This window comes from Dermacentor albipictus, chromosome 6, assembly GCF_038994185.2.
Source record: "Dermacentor albipictus isolate Rhodes 1998 colony chromosome 6, USDA_Dalb.pri_finalv2, whole genome shotgun sequence".
Taxonomy (NCBI): Eukaryota; Metazoa; Arthropoda; class Arachnida; order Ixodida; family Ixodidae; genus Dermacentor; species Dermacentor albipictus.
In genome coordinates this window covers 3,579,665-3,606,068 of record NC_091826.1, presented here as the reverse complement: position 1 = coordinate 3,606,068, position 26,404 = coordinate 3,579,665, and the positions used below count along the sequence as shown (strand labels likewise).

Here is a 26,404-nt window from a genome sequence, read left to right as displayed (position 1 = left end):
CTGTCTTGTCATTTGCCCTTGCCGAGGTTGAAATAATTCAAGCTGCTCCGTAAGCGCGATTTTTGCATGCTACTCAACAAAAGAAAATTGTGACGACCTCGTCGTCTGCTGGGGATCGAACACTTCTTAGCACTGACAACTCGCAAAGGCGTACGAAGCAAACGTGAAAATGCACTTCATTTGCTGTGTAGCGTGTCAACGAACGCGTAGCAATCGGAGAATGCAATCTGCGGTACAAGTTTTTCATTCTCCCTTCGCGTACGTACCGAATTCGACGATCCACGTCTCCGCGCATTGCACTTGTCGTGCGAGGCGCCTTTTTTCAAAACAAACCGGCGAAATAGCTCCGTTCACAGCTCTCCGCGCAATACCGACGGAAAATCGCAGCGATCGGTGCGACGATGCGACTGTGCGACCAACCGGTTGGTCGCAGCCGAAAATCGGGGGGTCGGCACTGCGACTGCGATTTTCATCGCAAACGACGGAAATCGCACTTCCGGTGCGACGAAAATCGCGTCATGTGAAACAGGCTAAAGGCGTCTACTGTAGACAAGAACGGCACCGCGAGCGGCGCTGCTGCGCCGGCGTTGAGAGCGCCGCATGCGGGGCGAAAATCAACGAGCGGGTGGTACGCCTCTCCCGTCTCTCGTTCGCACCGCCTTTATCATGCCTTTTGCACTGCGCGTGTTTAGGCACGTTTCGTACCGCGCGCGGTGTGTGCCTACGTGCGCGTGCGTGGACGTTTTATTCGAAGGACGGTGTACATTCTGTTTCACACTTAGGGGAAAACTCGGAGCGTATTGCATCGCGATGCGGCAAGCGCTTGCTTCAGGCGGCGGCAGCAGCTCGCGCAGGCTCAGGTGCTCGAGGGGCGGGGTGTTGAACGGCGTCGTCTGCTACGGCGGCGCGTGCTGACCGCATTGTCGGGAAACGTTCTACTGTCAGTTGCAGTGCGCCGATCTCATCGTTAAAGGCCCGTTTATAGTCCGACGTTATCGGCGCGCGGGCGAGCGTCGTTCGCGGTCAGTCACGCTACGCCGGTTGCGCTGCGCCAGCCGAGATGCCATCCCCTCTATACTTCAACACGCGCGCCGTCGGCTGCTATCTTCGGAGCATGCGCAGAGCTTTCGCCAAGTCGCGCGCCGTCCGCAAAAGCCGTCTGCGGTGTTGGCGCCTTTTTCTTCGCGCGCAATGCATTGTGGGTCGACGCAGTCGGCGGCGCCGGCGTGCGAATGGAGCAGGAGCCAAATGTGCGCCGGGCCCGTCGGTGCGCGCTGGAAGCCGCCGGTTACGTCGGCGCTGCAGTGCGTCGGACTATAGAAGGAGTTGTTTTCGCCAACGTAACGTAGCGTGCGCGAGCGCGCGCGCTACGTCACGTCGGCGAAAACGACCCCTCTATAGACGAGAAAACCATGGCCAGGCGGCGCTACTGCGCCTCCTGACAGCGCCCCCAATGTGGAAACATCAGGCAGCGCGGTCGCGCCGTGGCGCAGTTTCCACTTTGTTTACATTGTTTCGTCCGCGCTTTTCTTCGCTGCTCGTTCTCACGGCGCTACGTTTTCGACGGTGGCAGATCGCCTGCTTGCGCAACAGCGATGCAAAGATTGCAGTGCGGTTTCAAGAAGGTTGCCGACGCTGACAGCGTTTTTCGTGGCGGTAACCTCACGAAAGGGGATCGTCCGCTTCCGCACGTGTACGGCGTTGAACAAATTGTGGACGGTGATGTGACAGTGAAAGCCAAGTGCGTGTCACAGGTGTCCGACAAGATCGTATACGACGTCGAGTTAGAGGTATGCACCAAGTTCAGAAGCTTAGCCACTTTTATTTCAAGTACAACAAAAGTCACTCTGGCAGCAAGAACTTCTGTTGTCATACTACTCGACGACTGCAGATCCAGTGGGCTGCTTGTTGACAGTTCTGTCACTTCAGAGAGGCACGTTCTGGAGTCTGTTTCACATGTGTCTTGCTGCTGCTCAAGAGCTGTGTCGCTGCAGTACGAAAGCACATGTCCCGGTGGTGCTGACTGCGGAGAAGACTCCTGTGATTGCCATTGGTGCGTTAGACGCCGCTCCCATCTGCATCGCATAGAAATGAGACAATATGTGTGCGTATTTATTGTTGGAATTAAATTACTCCCTATAATATGTTTGCAAAGGTAACGTTCCTGTGATTGTGTGCATATATTATTCTACAAGAGTGCTACCACTACACGTTATGATACATGCAAACTGCCACTCATACCTTTTCGCCCTCTCTCGATCTGGTGCTTTATTTCTGTATACAGGCAGGAAGATGGTAGGAATCTATGATGGGTGCTGACTTAGGTCACTCTTGCAGTTGCCAACGAAATGGATGCTGCAAATTCGCGTGCTTTTTTATGGCTACCAGGGAGTGTCATCAACACTGCGAGCACAGAAAGTACACATGCATTAGGCACCAATAAGCATGACACTATACAAACGAGAAAGACCCTCTTCCCATATTCAGCAACGTGGCCTAGCTTATAGCTCCTTATATCCTCTCAGCCTTAAGTTCAGGCAAATCACAAATTAAGTTGTTTTTGGCAAACTATACATGCCTTTAATATATGGCGATTCGGAAATGCCTGTAACTTGTGCTGCCTATTTCTTGTCACATAACATCACTGCATGGCACGAAGAGAACTGCATTATTATAGGCTATAGCTAACGCAGTAATTCAAACTAAATCAAGTTCACCGTCGGGCGAGCAGCTGAAGTAAGCTCGCGCCGATGGCCGGCTACTACAGGAAACTATTTTTGGCAAGAAGAGTGAACCAGGAAGAATGTGAAAGGTGGTAAATACCTTAAAGCATGCTTGGATATTGTGAACTTAAAAAGCATGGCCAAACAACAAACATAACGCGTACGTCTTGATCGGCTGCTTTCCGATCTGCCGCTTACCGACGCACACGACGACCGCAACTTGCTTAAATACGGTCTGCTGCCACAGAAAAGTAGGGCGCAGCCCCTTTCGTTACCTGCACAACTAGCAATTCAAGTTGCAGCGTTTGGAAAAGGGAAATAATTCTCTTGAGCTCGTCCATGCCGATCGCGAGGAAAGGCACAGTGCATTAAACAAATTCGGGTGTTTTAAGTGCCAAAACCATGCCAAAACCACGAAATCATTATGAGGCACGCCGTAACGGGGAGCCTCAAGAATAATTTTACTCTCCGAGGGTTCTTTAACGTGCACAAAAATCAAAGCACGCGGTAACAAGGGTGTTCTTGCATTTCGCCCCTATCGAAATGCGGCCGCCGTGGCCGGGAATCGAGCTCGCGTCGTCGAGCCTAGCGGCGCAACACGCATGCATTTACCGCTAGCAAACAGTGTTTGTCACCACAACTACGCGACACCACTAAATAAACGGCCGTGCGCTAGAAACAGGCATATCACTATTCCGTTTTCATCGAGCGGCCGTGATATTGCACGCGAATGCGAAAGCGTGAGACTTACTTGACTCGGCGCACTGCAGTTATCCATGATTGTCGTCTGTCCTCGTACCTCTTCCCCAGAAATCTAGAACTTCACTGGTGGCGTTCGACCTTTCTTGTTTTCGAGGCTGCTGTGACAACCAACAACATCGCAGTATTGCGTGCCGCCTTTCCTGGCTGCTGAGGTCGCACTCGCCATCGCAAAAACTACGCGCACGAGCGCTCCCGCCGTACAGAGCACAGGCGCACGCTAGCGCAGCGACGACCTTCCAAACTTCCCTCGGTTCGCTAGGGGAGCATTCGGCGCTGGTGCCGCGCGGGCAAACTTTAGGTTGCACCGGCGCAGCCAACGTTGAGCCATTCGCGCGTCGGAGTCGGCGGAACTCTCGCACCACAATGCATTGCGCGCGAAGAAAAAGGCGCCAACACAACTCCGCAGACGGCTTTTGCGGACGGCGTGCGACTTGCCGAACGTTCCGCGCATGCTCCGAAGATATCAGCTGACGGCGCGCGCGTTGAAGTAAGGCTGACGCAGCGCAACCGACGTAGCGTGACTGACCGCGAACGACGCGCGCCGATACCGTCGGACTATAAACGTGCCTAAACGCGCGCTCTTCGCCCGGCGAACTTTCACGACGGCCAAGGGGCGGATCAAGGTCACATGTCACCGATCAGTCTATCGTCGACGGCTGGATCAAAGCATTTCTGTACTTTAAAATAATTGTGGGACTTTAGGCACCCTAGCAGCAGGGATCCGTGGCGGTGACGAAATCATAAGTTTTTTGTGCATACTTTGAGCTTGCTTTTGTTTATGCTTCGCGGTTTTTTTTAGCCTTTCAATAATAATTGCATAGTTTTGTTTGTTTTTTTTTTCTTTTTTCGCGTACGTGGATGTTTCGTGTATATTTGGTTTTGCAGGATATATAGTCAGAGCGTTCTTTCGCGCCACGTGCTTCAACACGTGCGACCGGGTGGGACTTTAACTCTTTAGAGTCTTTAAATAGTAGCTTGGAAGTGGCAAGACTAATAGCTATTAGTAGTTTTACTGTGTGTTTTGGTATCGGGAATATTGCTTTGGTAGGAAAGTGAGAGCGTGGCCGCGTTGTTGAACACGTGCGAACACGTGTCATACTTTAAGTCTGTGCGGCATTGATTGCTTTTAAAACCTTGGTGAGAGTTACTTTGCGGCATTTTAAGGATTCAGATTCTGTGCGTATCGGTTTTCGCTAGAAGGCACGTGCTCTGAAGGCTTTAGAAAAGGCCGTGCAATGCATGGCAAGAAAGCCGGAAAGCGTGTGCGGTGGGTCCCTCACGGCGATGAGGACGGAATCGAGTCAGTCGGCAGACACTGTGATGTCGATGCTGAAGGAAATGGAGGCTTTCCAGGATGAGCTTGTCAAACCGGTAGAAGAGCTCAAAAATGAGCTAAATATGGAGCGTGATGCACGGAAGGTAGTGGAAAAAAAATTATGCAGATACCATGCCCTGTAGGAATCGACGTAAGCGAAGCTTTCCGTGCTGGATGCTTTGATTGACGCTAATTAGTGGTGATGTTGATGGATAACGCTTATTTTCTTCAATGTTTAGGCTAACACGAGAGTGGTGAGTTAATGTTACCTTGCGTGCACCGCTGCTGTTTGTCTGCGCAGTACACAGGGAGAGGTGTTCGCTTGAGGCGCTGTTGTGCGCCATGTTTTATAATCTCTGAGAGGGTTGAGCGTTGTCATTGCCTGACATTGCACATCGCATTGTGGCAGAAGTATTACACTTGAATTGGATTATGGGGCTGTACGTGCCAAAACCACACTCGGATTATGAGGCAGGCCGTAGTGGCGGACTCCGGATTGATTTTGACACCGTGATGTTCTAGCGTGTCCGAAAATCTAAGTGCACGTGCGTTTTCTGTTCCGCCCCTGTCGAAATACGACTGCCACGATTGGGATCAAATCTAAGACCTCTGGCGATGCCACAGCGGACGCGGCGGGCACAGAAGCGTTGATAGTCACGTTAAGCGAAACATGGTATTGCTCTGATGATGTCTTTGGTCTGCCTCGCAAAAAAGTATTTCATAAAACCGAACCTCGCGTCGCGATGGAAGAGTATCTGTTTTGATAGATGATTCTGTAACATGTGAACTGTTATCCCAGTGCTCTTGTACGACAGAAAACTGTGAAATGTTGTGTATCCAAAGACCGGGTGTATTCTTTGCAGTATGTAACCGCCCGCCGGATGGTTTATTGCAACCGTTTTTCATTTTTTTAGAGCTCATGCTAGAACTTGCGTCAGAAAACAAATATAAAGTGGCCTTAGAAGGAGACTGACATTGATATGAGTTCCGATGGTGCTAGGAAAACGATATTTCAAAGAATTTTTGTGTCAAGCAGATGTGTAAGTGCAGTTGAAACCTTCACGAGAATAACAGAAACTACGAAAACTACTCTTGATCTTTTTATAACGAACTATAATCCCTTCTTAGTAACTAGTGGAGTCTTAAACTGTCCTCTTAGTGACCAGATAGCAATAGTCATGTTTATCCACACAAGAGAAAACGAAACCGAAAAAAACTACATTGAAAAAAACGTTTCAGACAATAAACGAGTACACATTAACTGCCTTTCAGGATGCCTTCAGACAAGTATCTTGGGAGGAGGTTTTTCAACAAAACGAGGCTGAGCCAGCATACAACATTTTCTTAAAGAAATTCTCAGCTGTTTATGAGCAACATTTCATACACAAAAAGAAAAACCACAAAGCTTATCGGAAACCTTGGATCACCAAAGAGCTTCTAAAAAAATACAGAAAAGAGGTAAGATTTATGCCAGGTTTATATGTCGGAACGGCGAGGATCTAAAATGCTTCAAAATTTTTAGAAATAAATGGAATAAAGAGTTAAGAAATACAAGAAATCGCTATTATTTACGTACCTTTTCTTCATGCGAGGGACATACAAAGAAGATGTAGAACAGGTTAAATGAGCTAATGGGACGCAAGCAAAACACTGAACGTATAAAGACTTTCTGTAAACGGATACCTTTTAACCGGAGTTAACGCATTTAATGATTACTTTACAGACACTCATTCCCATTCATCACAAAGCTCACCATATACATTTCAGTGCCGTACAACTATGGACACTATTTTTTTTTCAAGCGACAACCCCTAGCGAGGTTTGTTCAGTTTTTCTCAAACTCAAAAATTCATGTAGCTGCGATGCTGATGGCCCCCCAAATAGGGCCTATCAAACATATCATTTGCGACATTGCATCTGTGTTAGCTTATATCTATAACTTATGCATAACATCAGGTAACTTTCCTGAAAAAAATGAAAATTGCAAAAGTAATTGTGTTATATAAGAAAGGTGACAAGCTCGATATAAAAAATTACCGTCCGATATCTATTCTCCCGCAGTTTTCTAAAGGTCTTGGAAAAATCATTCTTAACCAATTAGCATCTTTCAGCAAAAAACATAAACTAATAACAGACGCTCAATATGGTTTTCAACAAGGTAAATCAACAGAACTAGCAATTGTACCACAGAAAGAATATATACTGCACAACCTCGAAAATAAGTTACTTATAAATGGTCTATTTATAGACTTCACAAAAGCGCTCCACTGCATAAATCATGACCTCTTAATACTTAAGCTTGAAAGATATGGCATCAGGGGCCTTCCTCTTCAGTTACTGACATCCTACCTTAGAAATCGGCAGCAATATTTGTCTATAATTTCCTCTACACGACAAATACAAACAGATGTCCCTCAGGGAAGTATTCATAGTCCATTTCTATTTAACATCTACATAAACGACATAGTTCTTATCCACCGAGAAGCAAAATTCATTAACTACGTAGATGACACAAGCGTTTTTTTTATATCAAACAACTCTTATACAGGCCTCATTGGTGCAGCGAACAATCTCTTAACCCATCTCTCAAAATGGAGCCAGGGCAACTTTTAAAAAGTAAACTCCAATAAAACACAAGCAGTCATCTTTAAAACAAGAGGTACGTGTACACATTGACCCACAACACATCTTACAACTCTGAGCATATAGAAGCTGTTGACGCGGTAAAAGTACTTGGAGTATACTTTACCGACACATTGCAATGGGACGCTCACGTGGATTTTATACTCCAGAAACTGAGCTGCATAGCAGGCATACTACATCTAAATCGGTACATTTTACCAACTTCAGTTAAATTGATCATTTATAATGCACTGTTAGCCTCGCATATAAATTATTGCCATCTTGTATGGGGCACATCAGCTTCCAATTTCTCTAAAGTACTACTGATGCAAAAATACAATACGCTCTATTGCAAACGTGCCGTACAACTCACACACTGAAGGTCTTTTCACCAAGTACAACATAACAAAAAGTCATCATCTCTAAAACAAACTCTCCTACGCACCTACTACTTTCAGGTAAAAGATAGAAGCAACTTAATAACAAATATAGCAAACTTGAAAGAGAATACACCCACATATGACTCACGTAGCCATGAAAAATGGCTCATACCTTTTTCGGGAACAAATTACGGCCATCGAATTTGCTGTGGCTGTGGCTGCACGGCAACAGCAGCCACAGCTGCCCACAGAAGTAGCAGCAGAAGTGGGAAAGTCGAAGGAACAGGCAAATAAAGCTCCGCTTTAAGAAGACTTCAAGCAGCCGACGGAAAGCTGAACTTCATTGTCAACGAGAATGGTCGTGACAACAGAACGCAGTCACCCGACGTGACAGGAAAGCGAGTGTCAGCAAAGCACGTGGAATGCGTGCAAGATGGGGAGTGTGTGCAACGTGGGTGTAGCTGGAAAGAGCGGCACCTACCTTGAGCAAGAGCGCAGGGGTCAATGCCCCTTGTCAAGTCGGAATCACGTGGAAAAGGAGAAAGGGAAGCAGGGAGAGGTGGGAAAGAGTAAAATGGTGATTATCGCCGGCGACTCAAACCTGGCTAGGTGCTCATAAGCAATTGTGGAGAGAGTGACAGGTGATAAAAGAATGCGGTAGGGACATTTCCAGGGCGGACGCTGGGTTCTGTCATGGAGCGAGCACAAGCAAAGCTCCCGGAAAATGCCCACGTGTCCAACCTCGTCATAGTAGCAGGTGGGCTAAATGACGTCCTAAACAGGAAAGGGCCAGGACTAGCCCAGCGCTAGGCCAAGGATTTAGACGACTTGCGCGAGCTGTCCTCTCAGCTGCAGATCGTGATGTGCACGTTACCGGAGGTGCCTGTACGTGACAGTAACGTACAAAGAGCCGTATTGGCTGCTAATTAGGCGATATGGAAAATGAGCCGAGAGAAAGCTTTGCGGTTGTCGAGGTAAACAAGGAAGAGAGAAGCTGTAGTGGTCTTGAACGAAACGGGATTCACTTCAATTACAGGCTTGGACGAGAAGTGGGCGGGCGACTTGGTTGTCGCGCTGTTGCTTTTTTAGAGGGCCCGCGGGCGCTCAGGAGGTCAGAGTAGATAGTAATGAAGAAGGTCCCCTAGGGGAACATCAGAAGAGCATCGCCGTCGATAATAGAAAAAGGAGGAAAACAAGAAAAAGAGCTCGCCATGCAATAGGTTACATAAACATGCAGGGCGGCAGAAGAAAGGAAAAGTGGGCAGTGATTGAGGAACAGTTACACAGAGAACAAATAGGGGTGTATGTGGTTACAGAAACGCACCTTAGAGACTCAGAAGAGCTGCCAGTTATTGAGAATTCTGTTTGGGAAGGGTGCAACAGAACTAAGTCGGAAAGAAAGGGAGGGGGAGTCGGAACGCTCATCCATCAGGGAGCCAAATGGAAAAGAGTAAATTCACAATGTCAAGAGCATCTTTGGTTATCAGGTACAATGAGTGGGAAAGAAACTTGGCTTGGAGTTACGTATTTGTGGACCGGAAATAATTGCACAGAGAAGAATCAAGAGTTAGTGGAATGCCTAAGTGCTGATATGAAGGGTTTTGCGAATGATGCCTAAATTATCCCATTACGTGACATGAATGCCAACATACAAGATCTAGATGGCTATACCGACAACAACGGGAAGGCAATGCTGGATTTTTGTGAGTAACATAAGCTCTTTATGTGAAATACAGGACCTGTGTGTGATAGGCAGACCACGTGGGAAGTGGGAAATCGGCAATCGACCAGCGATTATTGTCTGATGACAGAAGGAATTTATAGTAAGTTGAGAGAAATGGTCATTGACGAGGAATGGTATAGCAGCATAGGTATTGACCATAAACGCGTCATTTTGAAAATGGGACATTTAGTTGGGAAAGAGAGCAAGCAACGAAGAATGGCTAGTCCAAACTTGAGCGCAGAACAAATAAATATAGTCACAAGAGTCGAGGAAGAACATGGCAAATGGTCAAGCAAATGGTGGGAATATAGAGAGCTCCTAAGTGCAGTTACGACATAAATAGTGAAAGAGAAGCGGCATGCTCATTGGAAAGGACAAAAGAAACCGAAATGTTGGTGGAACAGGGAGATATGAGAAATTAAAAGCGCAGTTGCAGCAGTAAGTAGTAGCCAGAAAACGTGAAATATATCGGGTGAAAAATCTGTGGTTCAAATACTGGTTCACGCAAAGATAAAAAGGTGAAAGTGAACGTTAGTTGTTAGAAATACGTCAGAAAAAGAAGGCCGCACCTATAATATTTTGGAACCACATAAACTTATTAGGCAGGAAACCTAGAACGATACAACAACATATCTTAGACGAAGATGGAAACAAACTGTAAGGGGACGTGGCATTAAATTACATCCGAAATAATTTGGAGGACGCTTAAGCTTCGCCTTTCAGAGCGGAACGCGAAAGTATGAAAAAACTGCTTCTCACGCTTACCGGCTACTGGAGTGTACGTATCCGTGGTGTTTTCCGGGAAACGCTGTCTGCGAACGCTATGCACGAAGGCGCGTTTTTTGGTAGAAACGCGGCCTCTTGCAAGGGCCGCGATGCGACGGAGGCGAGCGCCAGCTGGAGGTGTTGCAAGGAACCGGGCGCGGCGCTCCGTGGCCTCCAAAACACCTTTTCTAGCGCTTCTATAGAAACGCTGGAAAAGGGGTTTCTTTGAGTTTTCGCGTGACAGAGTTATGTTTTCTCGTATAGACAAATTATAATCCGAGAGCTACCATGTCTGTAGCTTGTGTGTAATCGTAGTTTACTATTTTTCCACGTATAACAGCTTGAGAAATTCAATTAGTTCCATAAATTCCTTGCACCCCATGGAGGGCCTGGGTGTCGATAGTTCGAAAATATTTTTGCCATAACCACGTCCGATGCCGACACCGGATTTTCTGCGACAAGGGCTCCTTAGTGCTATCGCGTTAATGTAACAGCCGAGTCTTTCCAAGGCAATGACAAAATTGTATTTGAGGAAAAAAAACACCATGAGAGAGAATCAGATAGGAAAGCAGGTGGTGCTGACAAACTTCAAATGGAAGGAAGGCGAAAAGAAAATTCCTAAGCTCACAGCCACAGGGCTAGACGAGGTTCCCGTTAGACTGATTAATGAACTAGGACGAAAAAGTAATGAAGCTCTGTTGAAAGCAGCAGAAAAATACCTTAAAAGGTAGACGAATACCAGACAGTTGGAGATAAAGTTGACCGTTGACCATTAAATCGATAATATGCAGGGTAGCAATGCAGACGACTAAATTAAAGCTGCAAGCATGGGTAGAAAATAACGGCGTGTTGGGAGAACTTCAGGATGGCTTCGGAATCGTTAGGCGTCTGGATGATAACTTATTTGTCCTTACTCAGTATACTGAAATATCCAGAGTAGAAAGGAGACCGTTATATGTGGCTTGTTTAGACATTACAGCTCCTGTAATGACAACGTAGACCGCAACATTTTGGGGGGTATTCTGGAAAGGGAAGGCTTAGGCGACGATTGTCTTCAACTTTTGAGAGAGATTTACCTAGAAAATACCATTTGCGTTGAATGGGAAGGGATGAAGAGGGCGGCGAAAGTTGAAATCAACAAGGGACTCAAGCAGTGGTGCCCTTCATCCCCACTGCTGTTTATGATGTACATGGCAAGGATGGAAGGGGCACTACAGCGAATCAATATCGGATTTCATCTCTCATACAAACAGGCGGGTACAGTAGTAGAGCAGCAGCTTTCAGGTTTCATAACTTGTCATGTGCATCATAGCATGAATGAATGCATAGGTCATGTCATTACATCGTTGTCATAACATGCTTCTGATGGCAAGTATGTCACGATATAAATGGCATAAATGACATGATGCCGTTGTGGTCGTTTTTTTTATTGCGATAGCAATTATATGAAGCCTCTAGGTGCATTTCGGCCGTCGGCGTTGTCGTGATGCTCGGTATTAAATTCCAAGGGCGATAACATTGTCGCCGCGCGCTGTATGTGAGAGCGAAAGCGTGCGAACGTGTCGACGATGGCGGCTCAATGTCGAGCACGTATGTGAGGAAAGCGAAAAGGAAGCACGCCGTCTTCCGGCAAGGCACCGGGGGCAGTGTTCTAATCCGGCTACTGCTGCGTATGGTGCGGCGAAGCGGGCCCCGTCTCGAAAGCGATCTGGGGCTAGTACAGTGTCTAGGTGCCCGTAGGATCATAGCTTCGCGTGTACTGTATTCTCACCGCTTAGTTTGCGTTGAAGCGAAAAAAAAATTTGATTACATTACGGGGTTTTAAGTGCCAAAACCACTTTCTGATTATGAGGCACGCCGTAGTGGAGGACTCCGGAAATTTCGACCACCTGGGGCTCTTTAACGTGCACCTAAATCTAAGTACACGGGCGTTTTCGCCCCCATCGAAATGCCGTGGCCGGCGTTGAAGCGAGAGGCCGCACGCGGGTCAATTCACTGGCTGCCCCTCTTCCTCGCGCCAGCGTTTCGACAGGTAATGTCTGCGCACATCGAGTGATATGTCTTTGTGTTTGCCTGTGCGCGCGTGACACAATGCATGTTAATTTAGTTAGTAAGCGAATGTTTACAAGTTCATACGGCCGATAAAGCTACTATCCTTACTTCGTATAGCTGTCCACTAATTTCCTATCGTAATCAATGCTTCCCCTTTAGGGCGAAACTGTGACTTTCAACTTGGTATGTATCACGATAGAATTACATGGCATGCGTGCATGACCTGACATGGATGACATTACATAAATGTCATCTCATTAATGACATGTGTGATGAGATGAACGCCATGAATTGCGTGAGTACGCCATAACATGCCATTCATGACAACACATGTATGAGCATACCATGTCATTCTTCTCATGTCATGAACGCATTCTGGCCATACGTATCTTGAAACACATCCAGTCAAAGAAACGATCACGACGCCATCACCTTATGCAATTTATGTCATTGATGACAATGACATCATGACATGCAAGTCATTTATTTGATGCATGCCATGTCATTTCATTCGTATCATGGATATGGTGATACATAACTTGCTATAAAATTGACGTTACATGAACGAAAATCACGTTATGACATGAATGTCATAAGTGTGATGATATTAATGGATTGCATGACATTGCATGCAGTTCTTTTACTAGATGCATTCTAGATATGCATGTCATGACATGCATGTGTGACATTAATGACATGTCCTGCCATGCATGTCATAAAATTATTCGCATGAATGCATATCATATGTCTAGCTGCATGCCAAATCATGACATGATTCCCATGATTCTCATGACATGCACGGCAAGAATATACGAATACTCATGACATCCATGCAGAGCACTATATTACTACGATGACAAGAACTTATGCCCACCCAGTGGACCAAGTTGTCTACTAACTACGACGTGCTACTAGTTTGGGTCGATGACTATATGCCCGCGTTAGTGACTCCGTGATAGCCCTTGCACCTCATTCCAGCTTGGTAATCAGGCTCTCGCCTCTGATTCTCGCGTGTTACCTGCGCCCGAGTCAGGTGATACGCGTAAGAAGATCCCGACATCTCTGCAGCAGGACACTGGGTGGCGGTTGCATCCATTCAAACAGTGATTGAAAGATCAGTTTCCCACGAGCATATTTCCGAGCGCCAACGCACCGCCGTCTCCTGGTTCTTCCCGAAGCTCGTACCAGACTTTCTCGATCCTTCTTACCAGCCCGCTTAATCAAACAAGGCGTGCCCTTTCCTGAAGCGCACAATGTCCCATGCGAAAACGCTGCATCGAATTCCACAATGGCAGCGTCATCACGGTTCGGCCAAGGCGAGCAACTGCACCACGCTCCCGGTGGCTACACACGCATGGGGCACGAGTGTCACAGTGTCCAGTCACACCGTTCCTGTCCTCCCACTGATGCCACGTGCAGTGAACATTTGCCGCAGTTTGTTACCCATCTGCCACCACCATGCCGCTCATTAACATTAATTTGATCGTTCGCATAAAGCGTACAATCGTCCTTATCGTCGTCGCCATCTTGCTGCTATCGCAACACACCCGCGCTCTCGGATCATTCCTAATTCAATCTGCTCGCATCACAGACACAAATACTGGATTCGCACAAACACATTGATCAATCTGGTAACGCTTTGGGGAACCAGGTTGTTTGTAAATGTTTGCATTTCTTATCAACACTGTATAACCAAATTCACTCCTAACTATAGGCTACATGTCGACCTGGAGTATTCTTTAAAAATAATAAACAATGCTGCATAGCATCGATTCCCAAAGCGCGTGGGATCTACACTGTGTGCGTGCGTGCGTGTCCTTTTCGTCTTCCAAGCTTTTGTGCCTCAAAGCTGCTGCTGCTGCGCAAAGCAAGACCGTGACCGGACAGCCCCCAAACATAATGTTGCTGTGATACGTTTTACTGGCTTTGAAGGTACTGAGTCGAAGGGCAAGATACTCTTCTTAGAACGGGAAGGCATACTGCAAGCGCACATTCTCATCAGATTGTTATCACATTGATAACAGTGAGAAATGTAACAGTTAGTTGCGGTAGCTTTCTGCAAGAAGGAAACCCGTAATTATCCGTCCAACATGTAGCTATGTGTCACCATGGTTAGATTCATAAATAATTAAAAACCATGTACAAGTATGAGGACCTTCGCAGTAGTGCCTATTAGGTGCAAGGCTTTTCATAAGAAATCTGTCATAATTGGTAGCAGCAGGTCGCTTACAAATGCAGCAAGACAATATAGCCTCGGCACACGCCTTATTCCTAGTTTAAAAAATTGGCCATTGTAATTGATAATGGTAAAAGTTACGAATCTTTAAGTAGTAGTTAATTCGGATGCCATATGAGCTATAGAAACGACGCACCCATAACGGCCATGCGGTGGCTGCTCACCTCTGCGCAAACCTAACTGTGCGGCAATGAGTGATGCGAGTCTCTCACATCGACGCGAAAAAAAAAAAGAAACATGGCGGACGCTGCCGACAGTCTGATCCTGATGAGGCACGCACCCAGGACGAGGGAGCGCTGCGGGAACATTCCCACGAGGCGCGGCCGGGTTCTGAAACTATCATCGTCTTTGCGCGTCTTCGCTTCGAAAAGCACGGAGTGGTTCATGCGTCCTTTGCTTGAGCGCACAATAAAGACAACGTCTAGCTCTATTAGATATTTCAGGGTCATTTTCCTCAAATATTTGTATTCTAACCCCTCTAATAAGCAATTTCGACCGATAGGATAGTGCCAATAAGTGCACCTCTGTTCCCCCGAATAAAACAATTACGACAAAAACTTGGAACTACAATTCGACTCGGTGGTATATCTAAAGCGCGTTCGTGCTGTGTTTCCTTTTTTGTGTGATTTTCTTTTATATTTGCACTCTCCATTCTTGGCCCCTTGGGCATGTGCCCCTGAGTACTCTCGGTCATTTCTCCTGAATTGCTTTCACTGTGACAGAAAGGATACATAATCGTTGAATGTATTTGCATACGCATGTGTCGTACTTTGCTGCCGTATACCCGTTTCCACTAGACGAACATTATACATCACCTCTCTCCTCGTGCATCTCTGAGTCCAAGTTAAACACGCGCAGCAAACAACGACGGGGACCCAGGCGTTCGATCACCGTGGCAGCAATTGAGCGAGCAGCGCCCGTGGCCGCCACTTGCGCTCGGACCTCCTTCTTGCAACACTCTCCCGCCGCCAACAAAATTGCTAAAGACTGCCGGCTTTAAAAAAAGTAAGCTATTTGGACAGGACGCCTTATCACGGAGCGGGACGCCAGGCAGCACGCTCGAGCGACGCTGTCGCGACCAGGAAGTCGGGCCAACTTGCACAGGAGAGGCGGCGCCGTGCACCAGGACAACGTCTCCAACTTCGGTGTCGCCTCGTGTGCCGAGCGCAGGAGCAGCACGTACTCCTCGCGCCAACGCTTCCAGAGGTGGTTTGTCGATGTATGCGTCTCAGATCGATGCTTGTTGATTGGGGTTGCGTGGCGCCCAACTCTTGATGCAAGCATATTGCACGTTTGCCAAGTGGCTCGTCTAGGCTCGATGTAGCATTTGTACAGTACGCATGTCTCCGTGTGTGTTGAGTTTTGCTTGACCATTGTGCGCCGGCGTTCATTCTGGAAAGGCGGCGCTTGTACACCTGCGCTTTAACGTAGTTGCGCATTGTCATCCTTGTACTCGTGGTTGAATTACCCTTCGGAGTACACGAAACCATCGTTGGCAATGGCCTTGAGCCTTGCCTGTGTCGCTTGAACAGCCTTGTAGGAGGTGAACATCGCTTGCCTTTGGGTGGTGGTGGTGGTGGAAAAACTTTATTAATTATTGAGAGGGAAGAGGGGAGTAAGGAAAAGGGTAGGGTGGGAGGGAAGCGGTTGGGTGGGTCCCTATTCCAGGACACCAGTGATCCTGGCTACTCTCTCCGCCTGGTCCAAGAGGCCCCTTTGGGCCCCCAGCCCCGGCCGGGCGAGGAGGATCTCCCACGGCTCCCTATTGTAGGCAAGCATCTCAGGCGAGTTCGCTTCTCGTGGTCTTTCTGTACATTCCCACGTCACATGTGGCAGCGACGGCCATGCACCGCACCATGGACAAGCGCTGGCATGTAGTGTGGGATTTATGTGGTGTGCTCTTCCCAAGTGGGGATAGGTGTGCGTCTGTATTCGTCTGTATGCGCGGGCTTCTTGTACCCCCAGTTGCCGATGCGGGGGGGCAAGGCGCTCTCTCGTGCGACGTTGGTGTTCGAGGATGTCTCGGGCTGTAAGTGGACAGTCTTGGAAAGGGCTGTGGTTCCCCGCTCGGTTTGTGAGTTCTCGAGCTAGGGAGTGTGCCCTCTCATTGCCTGGGATTCCCTCGTGTCCTGGACACCATATGATTGAATGCTCTTCGTGGAGCGCGTCGCCTAAAATTCTCAGCGCGATTCGTGGCAATCTGCCTTGCACGTACATTCTGCATGCTGCTTGAGAGTCGGAGATAACCAGTGCCGAGTGCCCGGTGCTGTCGCTGTGTTTGATTGCCATCGCGATTGCTGAAGCTTCAGCAGTGGCTGTGCATGTTGTATTTATTGAGGCCGTTATTTCGGCTCTTTTCCGCTGGGTGTTGCGAACTGCTACAATGACGTGTCCTCTAGCAGTCCGAGCGGCGTCCGTGTATTGCACTTCTTGATTATTTCCAAAGCTTTTGATGAGTTGCTTGGCTCTGGCTTGTCTTCGGCCTTTGTGGTATTTGGGATTCATGTTCTTTGGTATCGGTGTGGCTTGTATTTGCTTCCTGATGGGGCCTGGTATCTGATGGATTTGGTCACTGCAATATTGCGGTTTCACCGAATATCTTAGTTCAGTCAGTAGTTGTTGTCCGACTTGTGTGAGACACAGGCGCTCTGTCTGATTTATCATAACCGCTGCCTTGAGCTCTTCAAAGGTGTTGTAAACTCCTGTGTCGTGTAGTCTTTCATTTGCGGTGTTCACCGGTAATCCTAGCGCCACCTTGTACGCGCACCGTATGATCTGGTCCACCATCTTGATTTCTGTGCGATTTAAGTTCTGATAGGGAAGAGCATATGTTATCCGGCTGATGACAAAAGCTTGAACGAGTCGTATCGTTTCGTTTTCGTATAGGCCTCTCCCTTTCTTTGTGATTCGTCCTATTAGTCTTGCTATTTGCTTCGTTGTCGCTTTCAGGGTCGCGATAGTGTGATCCGCTCGCCTGTTGCTTTGGATCCAGAGGCCCAACACACGAACCTTGGTCTTTTCTGGAAGCATTCGGTTCTCTAGTTGGAGGTGTAGGTTTGGCCTGTTACGGTAATTTCGTCCATGGACTCTGACCCATTCCGACTTTTCTGGTGCACAGGCCATGCCGTGTTCTGCCACGAAGTTTTGAACGGTGTTGATGGCTTCTTGTAGGGTGCTTTCTTTGTGGCCTAACGATCCCTTGTGCATCCATAAGGTGATATCATCCGCATAGAGCGCGAATTTGAGATCTTGGATTTGATGCAACCTTCTTGCCAAATTGTTCATGCCAATGTTAAACAATAATGGTGAGAGTATAGCTCCCTGTGGAGTTCCTTTGTTGGGGAGATTGAGCTTGGGTGATCGCATATCTTCTAAACCTATCGTGGCAGTCCTACCAGTTAAGAAGGATTTCACGTAGTCAAAAATTCTCTTGCCGCATCCCATTTTTTCTAGTTCCTCCATGATGAGCTTATGCGACATAGTGTCGAATGCGCTCTTTAGGTCCAACGCCACCACTATGTTTTCTTCACCAGTCGCCACGTTGTTTATTACTTCGTCTCTTAGCCTAAGGAAAACATCCTGTGTTGACAGATGTTTGCGGAAACCATACATGTACACCGATAGGAGGTTGTGACTTTCGATATAATCAGTTAACCTGGTGAGTATCACTTTTTCAAACAGCTTCCCGAGACATGACGTTAGTGATATTGGTCTCAAGTTCTGAATAGTTTTCTGTTTTCCCGGTTTAGGGATTAGGACTATGGTGGCTTCCTTCCACTGCTGTGGAATGGTACCAGTTTCCCATATGCCCTTGTTGAAGTAGTCGACTAGTCGTCCGAGTTGCTCATTGCTGAGGTTGCGCAGCATTGCATTGGTGATGCCGTCCGCTCCGGGTGCTGTGTTTCGTCTGATGTCCTGCGCCGCTGCATACAATTCGGCAACCGTAACGGGCTCATCTAGAGGTTTGTTTGCCAGCCCTTTGTAGCTGAGAGATTCGACACTATCGCCCCCTGTGTTAATGTATTTCTCCCTGAGCGCTTGGATCAGTTTATCGGTGTCACCTTTGTATTCACCTACTAGGGTGCGTATCGTTCTCGCTGTTGCCGTCTTTGTAGAGTCCGGGTCTATCATGCTACGTAAGATAGCCCATGTCTTAGCGGTGGATAGCGTCCCTCTCAGTGAATCACAAAATTGGAGCCAATTTTCCGCTTGCAGCTCTCTGGCATACTCATTTGCTTGTTCTGTTAACGTTGCTATTCTTGCCCTAAGTTTTCTGTTCAGTCTTTGAGTTTTCCAGCGCTTGGTTAAGCTACGCCGGCCCTCCCACAGGTGCAGCAGATGTGGGTCTACTGCAGGTGTTTTCGCGTTAATGGATATGTTTCGTGTTGTGGCTTCGTGCGCGACTTTGAGTTCCTTTGCCCAGTCCTCAGCTGTGTTGGGGGGTGTTGTGGACATTGGATATTTTCTGTATGCCGTCCAGTTTGTGATTCTAGCCTGCTTTGGTGGAAGTTTGAGCCGGGGTGTGGTCATTGAATAACTAATAATATAGTGGTCACTTCCCAGATTTTCGTCTAAATTTCTCCATTGCCCATCCGCTATGTTTAGCGTGAAGGTTAGGTCGGGGTATGTGTCCCCGCACACGCTATTTCCTAATCTAGTGGGTGTTAGTGGGAGAGTTACTAGTTCTACATGATATTTCTCTGTAATTTCTACCAGGCTTCTGCCTTTGGGGGTATCTCGTCGGTATCCCCAATGGGTGTGGGGAGCGTTGAAGTCGCCTAGGAGTACAAATTTGTCTTTTCCTTTCAGGTGGCCTAATGCGTATTCTATAATTGCCGCAAAGTCCGGTCGACGTTCTTTGGGAGGACTGTATACGTTACAAATAAAGGTCTTTGCTCTCCCTTTCTTGGATGTGTGTATTTCAATGATTTGGTGCTCGGTTGCGCATTGAGCGACATAGTGTGAGCTCACCGCTATTCCTTTATGCACTAATGTAGCAACCCGCGGGTACTGCTGATTCGTAACTGTGTAGTAATCCCTTAGCTTGACTGTACCCTTTCCTACTTCTTGGAGGCATATAATATCAGGTTTGCTGATGGCCGAATCGATGAAAGTCTGTAGCGCTGCCGCTCTTCTTTGGAAAGAGCGGCAGTTCCAATGCCATATCTCAGCGGTGTCTACGATTCTGGGTGTTTTACTGGCCATTGTTGATCACGCTTTCGACGTCCGTCGAGTCCGAGATTATGCCATTCTTGGCTTTTCTAGCCGACGGTGCGCTGGGGTTGCTATTTGCTCTTTTACGCAGTGGTCTTTGTCGGGCTAGCGTTTCCTCCACGTATCCTTTAAGTCCCTGTAAATCAGCGTATAGTTGTTCTTGGAAGTTTTGGATGCTTTGCATCTGTTGCACTAGGAGTTGTAGTGTTTTGTCCTTAGTGGGTGTCACTTTCGTGTGTTCTTGTTGTGCCACATGTGTGGGTTTTGCTTGTTCCGCCTTAGCTGTGAGTTGGCTTTTAAGTGCGGCGATCTCCAGCCTCAGTTCTTCTAAGCTTCGCTTGAGTTGCCTATTTTCTAATACAATTTTTTGGTATTCTGGGTTTGATGTTATGGGAGCCGTGGTACGAACCATCCCCGCCCAGCTCACCTTGTTGTCGGTGGGTTCCTTCTTCCTTGTTGGAGTGGGAGATCTTTGCCTGGACCCTGTAAGAATGGGCTGGCGGTGGGAAGTGGGGTGGTCTGAAGAGTCAGAGTCCTTATGTCGCCTTCGTCGCTCTCTTGATCGGGATCGCTGTCGTCGTGGCGACGCCGCTGGTAGGTCTTCTTGTCGCTTTAATGGTGGCCATCCGTCGTCGTCCGTTTCATCTGTGTCGTACCACCGTGGCCTTGGTACAGACTCCTTGATCGGAGTTTTGAGTAGTCTAGAGGAAGACTTCCTATGCGTTTTGTTGTTCTGCCGTGGCTGTTTGTACCGTTTCTTGCAGTCCTTCGAACCGGCAAGATGCTCCTCTCCACAAGTGGAGCAGGTGGGTTTACATTCGTGCTCTGGCTGTGGCTCCTTAGTGCCACATTTGCTGCATACTGAGGTATGGGGCTGAGGGCACACGTCCGTTCTGTGGCCTGTTTGCATGCAGGCGTTGCAGAATTGTACCGTGTTCTTGAATGGGTAACAGGGTATTTCTCCTCCCATGTAGTAGACAAAGCGTGGTATCATGGGGCCATAGAAAGTAATGACCGCTGTCTTTGTTTCCCCAAGCATGCGCGCTCGTAGTATCTCCACTCCTTGGGTTCTGATGCGCAGGTTGGCTTGGAGTGTTTCCGGACTCGTGTGCGGTGCAAATCCGTGCACTACACCTTTCTTTGTGTCTTCTCCGGCCGTCACGTAAGCGTTCACTGCGTGTTGTTTGCCGTTGATAACGAGCGTCGTTATCTTCCTGACTATATCTGCTACCTCTTGTTTGGGGGTAGATATGATAAAGATGTTTGATCCTGGCTTGAGCCGTAAAAGGAAGTGTTCCCCTCTCACCTTCCTTTGTGTGGCCATGATGACCGCTTCGGAAATCTGCGGAGCCGTCAAGTCTTTAATTGGTAGCCCTTGATGTGGTCGGACTATTATTTTGAAGTCTTCCTTTGGTAACGGAGGTAGTCTGTTGACTCGTGGCTTTTTCTTCATCGGCGGCTTCTTGGCTGGTCCGAGGTGCTGGCTCGACGAGTCGTGGGCAGCCCCTGCTCCCATGGTTTTTCTTCCAACTCTAGCGAGAGCCTTCTTCTGGCGAACAGTTAACACCGTTTTCCAGTCTCCTTTGTCCTCCTCCTGCCCGACGCGTGTGACGGGCATATCGGTGTCTTGTAGGATGATACTATCCCCTTCGTCGGTGTCTTGGTACTCCATTTGTTCCCGGTCCTGGTCCGAGAGCGTCGCTCGTACTTTTAGTGGTTCGTGCGAGCTTGAAGCTTCAATGTAGTTTGGTTTAGGCGTGCTCGTCGTAGCGTTCGTCGCGCCCGTGGGCGTCGCAGCTGCGGACGCAGCCGGCGTCTCCATCTGTTGCGGCAGCGCGCGCGGCGTCTCCCGCGCAGCAGCCACCGCCGCCGTAGTCGGCGTTAGTGTTAGCAATCTGCACACGTGTGGCGGGCACGTCCTGGCCCTTGTTTACGAAAATACGAAGGGCTCACCGCTAACGCTGGTGTGTACAGAGTCCTTAGATGTTCCCGAATCACGTATTGCACACGAAATTCAGCACATCGTAGGAAAAACTGGTCAAAAGATAGAAAATCACGGAGCTCCATGCAGAGCCAACCACTCCGTTCGGCTCCACCTCGGCGTCCTCTGCCTTTGGGAGCCTTCGCGACGCTGCTATCGGCCTTGGGTTCCTTAGGAGCGTGGAGCTTTGGACGCCGGCTCGAGGCGATAAGACGCGCGACGGAACGGCTCCGTTGAAATCACCTGAAACACCAGACATATCAACAGCATTGCTGCCATTTTCGGCACAAAGCAACGCGTAGTGGACCGGCACCTCAGGACGCAATTTGGGGTGAGTTGAATGGTTTTTCGAAGCTCTACGGCTGCTCCTCCGAAGGCTACGTGTAAAGGAGTCGCTAACCCTAACCGCCGGAGCCTCGCCGGCGGCTGGGCACGTCGACGCCTGAAGCGTCATGGACGAAGAGGCAGCCATGGAACCACACGATCAAAACGGTGAGGAAGAATTCATTACTATTCCAACCGTGATACGCCACGCCAAGCCCAAGATCGTCATTCTGCGGCTGGGGACTAAAATCAACTTAAGAGAAGCCATGCCCTACCATGTGAGCGCTGCCATCACGGCAGCAGCTGGACTTACCACAACCGAATCTCGGGACGTCACTACCCAAGTTAGACAGCTGCAGAACCTTGTAGTTGCGGAAAGCCGGCGAGAATCTGCGACGCAGAAGCTCGCCGCACTCAAGACGTTGCAGTTCGGAGGGGAACAACACGAAATAACAGCATACGTGGCGCATGAGCCGGACAACGCAAGGGGTGTAGTTAAAGGGCTCCCACTTGACGTCCCGGACGACGAACTGACAAAAGGCATAACTCTTGAAGATCGGGAACTTCTAGCAGCGAGAAGACTGGGCCGATCAACAGCTATACTCATCACTGTCAAGGGACCAGAGCTACCCAAGAAAGCCCTTCTTGGAAGATCAGTCACCAAAATACAACCATTCTGTCCCAAGGCGGTCCAGTGTACAACATGCTTCACCATTGGGCATCGAGCCGACGTCTGCCCCAACGCGCGGAATTTTGTGCGGTGTGAACAATGCGGGCTTCAATTCCCACCGGACCAAAGACCGGACAGAACACTGCACGAGTGCGAAATGAAGTGCGTGAACTGTTGCGGGCCTCATGGGGCAAGAGATCCCGATTGTCCAAAGAAACAACAAGCGGACCGCATGGCCAGATTGGCGGCCGAAAAACGCAAGCAACACACATCAAGGAAAGAAAACACGAGCAATCGACACCCGAAAGCATACCGCAATAAGCCACCACCTAAAAACGACACCAACTACCCACCGCTGAAGACACAGAATCGCTTCGACTGCCTAAGAGAACCATCACCTGAGAACGTCCTGAGGCGCTCCGAAAACTACGGCAGCCTACCTGACCTCAGTAGGCGACAACCACACAAGGGCACTACACCACCAACGAACAACGCCAAGAACAAGGCAAACAAGAAACCTCAACAAGGCAGTGCAGAAGTCAAAGGAGCATGGAGGTCACGGGCAGAGGTAAGTCCGCCAGCTCCCACTCCTCAGAGCCGTACTGACGACAACAACAAAACTAATCCTCCCCACAACCCCACTCACTCACATGCAAGACAAGAATCATGGTCAGGAAAGCTGCATACAGGAACACAGCGAAACGCAACCCACGAAACAACCAATGACAGCACGCTTGCCTACATTCTCAATGAGATAGCAGAAATTCGAAAAGAACAAGTAGATTTCAAAAAAAGAAGATGCAGAACGCGACAGAATAGCAGCGGAAATGCAAAAACAACTCGTTGCTATTACACAACAACTTGCCGCGCTAACGCAAAGCGTGGAAACTTTACAACGAACCTTTAGAAAACGACTTCCCGCCAGGGAGGAAGCGCACCCCTATAAACAAGGTCATTCTAGCAATTATGGAGATTAATGACAGCAAACGTAACTCACTACACGAAATGGCTGTTACTGTATGGCAATGGAATTGTAGAGGAATACGCTGTAAAAAGAACTCTCTAATACAATACCTCACACACACTGCGCATAAGCCGGACGTAATTACTCTTCGGGAGACCAATGCACCGATCTCCCTACCGGGTTACACGGCCTACCACAATCCAAGTATTACACACCGGTCCCGAAGGCGAACCAATGATGATCCGATTAGTTATCCTACAATGACGGTGACACTGGTGGCAAATCAACATACGGCCTTACACGAGGACCTCAGTCATATGAACAACGGGGAAGAGGAAAGCGTATTGGTTAAATGCCGCTTCTTCAAACGATACGACTTAACCATTATTAACACCTACCGTACTCCTAAAGGAGGGGCTTATCGCAAAGCATGGACGAGCTTGCTCAAAGAGCATGGCAAGAAGGACTTGCTATGGGTAGGCGACTTTAACAGCCACCATGAGGCGTGGGGCTACAATCATAGTACGCCAAATGGAAGGCAGCTCCTACGAAATGCAAGTGATGCCCACCTATCGCTTCTGAATGACATAGAAACTCCCACTCGTATGGGAAATTCAGTGGAAAGAGACACAAACCCAGACCTGACCTGGGGCCGGACAGCTAAGGAAGTGGAGTGGAAAAACACCAGGGAAACGTTGGGTAGTGATCACAGCATCATAGAAATAAGCATTCCCGTACCACAGAAGCAATGCACGACTAAAGGAAATCGCACTACAGCCACAAATATCACAGACTGGGACGCTTTCAGGAGTCTTCTCCAAGGAGCGCGTTCTGATAACCCGGAAGAATGGGCGAAAACACTACGCACCGTGCACAACCAAGACAGTGCAAAGAACTGAAGACCACCCGCAAATAGACAGACACTTACTCAATCTATGGGACAATAGGCACAAGCTACTTGGAAAATGGCGAAAGAACAAGCTGAACAAGCGCTTAAAATGCCGTATAGATATCATCACCAAGGAGGCGCAAGAATACGCCGACAAACTCGCAACTGACAACTGGATGCAGATATGCGAGCAAGCCGGAAACAACATGCACACAAGCCGAGCCTGGTCGCTCTTTCGGGTGCTTCTTGGGCAACCCAGGAGAAAGAACCACCTGGAGGCAATCCAACTAAGGGAGGAAATCGGAGCGCACGATCTCGCAGAAGAAATAGCCAGCCATTTCTTTCCTTCGGCCACCTTACAGAAAGATCAGCGACAACTACCATCCACACAAGATTGCGGCGAGGTACCTGCAGACCAGCCATTTACAATTGGGGAGCTTAAAGCAGCCATCAATGCAAGTAAAAGACACACGACACCTGGAGCGGATGGCATCACAAACAAGATGCTACGCAATATGCCAGACACACAACTGGAACAGCTTCTGGCTATCATAAACCAAGCTTGGGAAAGCGGTGACATACAGGAGACCTGGAAAATGGCTACTGTGATCCCAATACCAAAGCCCAATAAGACCCCATGCGCCATCAGCCACCTGCGCCCCATTTCTTTAACATCATGTCCGGGAAAGATTATGGAACGAATGGCCCTAACACGACTCCTATGGCAGCAGGAAAGTTGCACTTCTATCGATCCTCGAGTCATTGGTTTTCGAAAGCACATGTGCACACAGGATGCGATGCTTGCCATACAAGAAATATACAGAGCACAGAGCAGCAGCCAACTCAGAGCCGTAGTGGGGTTGGATATCAAAGGAGCATTTGATAACGTTACCCATGAAGCGGTACTCGAAGGACTGCAAACCATACAACCAGGTCAAAAGCTTTACAACTACGCAAAAGGGTTTCTTACAAACCGCACAGTTACCGTGAAGGTAAACGAAGAAGAGTCCGAAAAAAGGTACTTGACAAGAGGTGTACCCCAAGCGTCGATTCTTTCACCCACACTATTCTCGCTAGCATTAAGCAAGCTGCCAACTCTCTTGAGGCGTGTAGAAGACCTTCACTTTACAATTTATGCGGACGACATTACGCTCTGGGCCAGCAGAGGATCTCCAGCTGAAATTCAAGAGACACTGCCTACAGGTATTAATGTCACGGCGCTATACCTTCAAGAAAGGGGCCTCGCCCTGTCCAGTGCCAAGTGCGAGCACATAGTGGTAACCAACCAAAGAGAACCGCAGGCAGAAGAGGGACGAAAACTAATAACACTACAAGTGAACCAAGATATTGTCCCGAGAAAAACGTATATCAAGGTCCTGGGCTTTTGGCTGCAGGACAATGGTAAGGCCGACGTTTGGGTGCGGCAAACAATTCGGCAGCTCCATGAAGTCAAGAGGCTACTTACAAGAACAACACAAAGGGTGAAAGGTATCAAAGAGCACCAGCTCAAAAGACTCACCATGGCCCTGGCTATACCTCGAATAATGTACCAATATCCATACTTACAAGTCACCAAAACACAAAAAGGCAAACTTGAAACCATGCTCCGGCAGATAACGAGAGTTATTCTAGGCACCCCTGCATATTCGCCATCCAACCGAGTTGATGAGACGGCAGTGCTGCCTAAACTGGATGAGCTGAAACAACTCCACCAAGAGGCACAATTTAGTCGCCTGAAGCTATCTAGACAGGGACGGGCATTTATGCGTGATCTAGGCTACGAT

At 48.3% G+C, this 26,404-nt stretch overlaps 2 protein-coding genes across 2 annotated transcripts in view; one reads left to right on the top strand and one right to left on the bottom strand.

The window, feature by feature from the left end:
- The window catches only part of LOC135917042 (acid-sensing ion channel 5-like), a 173,159-nt gene that overhangs the window by 69,625 nt on the left and 77,130 nt on the right, over positions 1-26,404 (top strand). The window lies entirely within an intron of this gene.
- On the bottom strand, positions 1,894-21,841 carry LOC139060745 (uncharacterized). The gene is made up of 3 exons (XM_070539812.1): positions 20,220-21,841; positions 2,242-2,403; positions 1,894-2,075 (listed from the first exon to the last, which is right to left on the bottom strand). The coding sequence occupies exons 1-2, from the start codon at positions 21,612-21,614 to the stop codon at positions 2,398-2,400; spliced, it is 1,401 nt and encodes a 466-aa protein (XP_070395913.1). The 5' UTR covers positions 21,615-21,841; the 3' UTR covers positions 1,894-2,075; positions 2,242-2,397.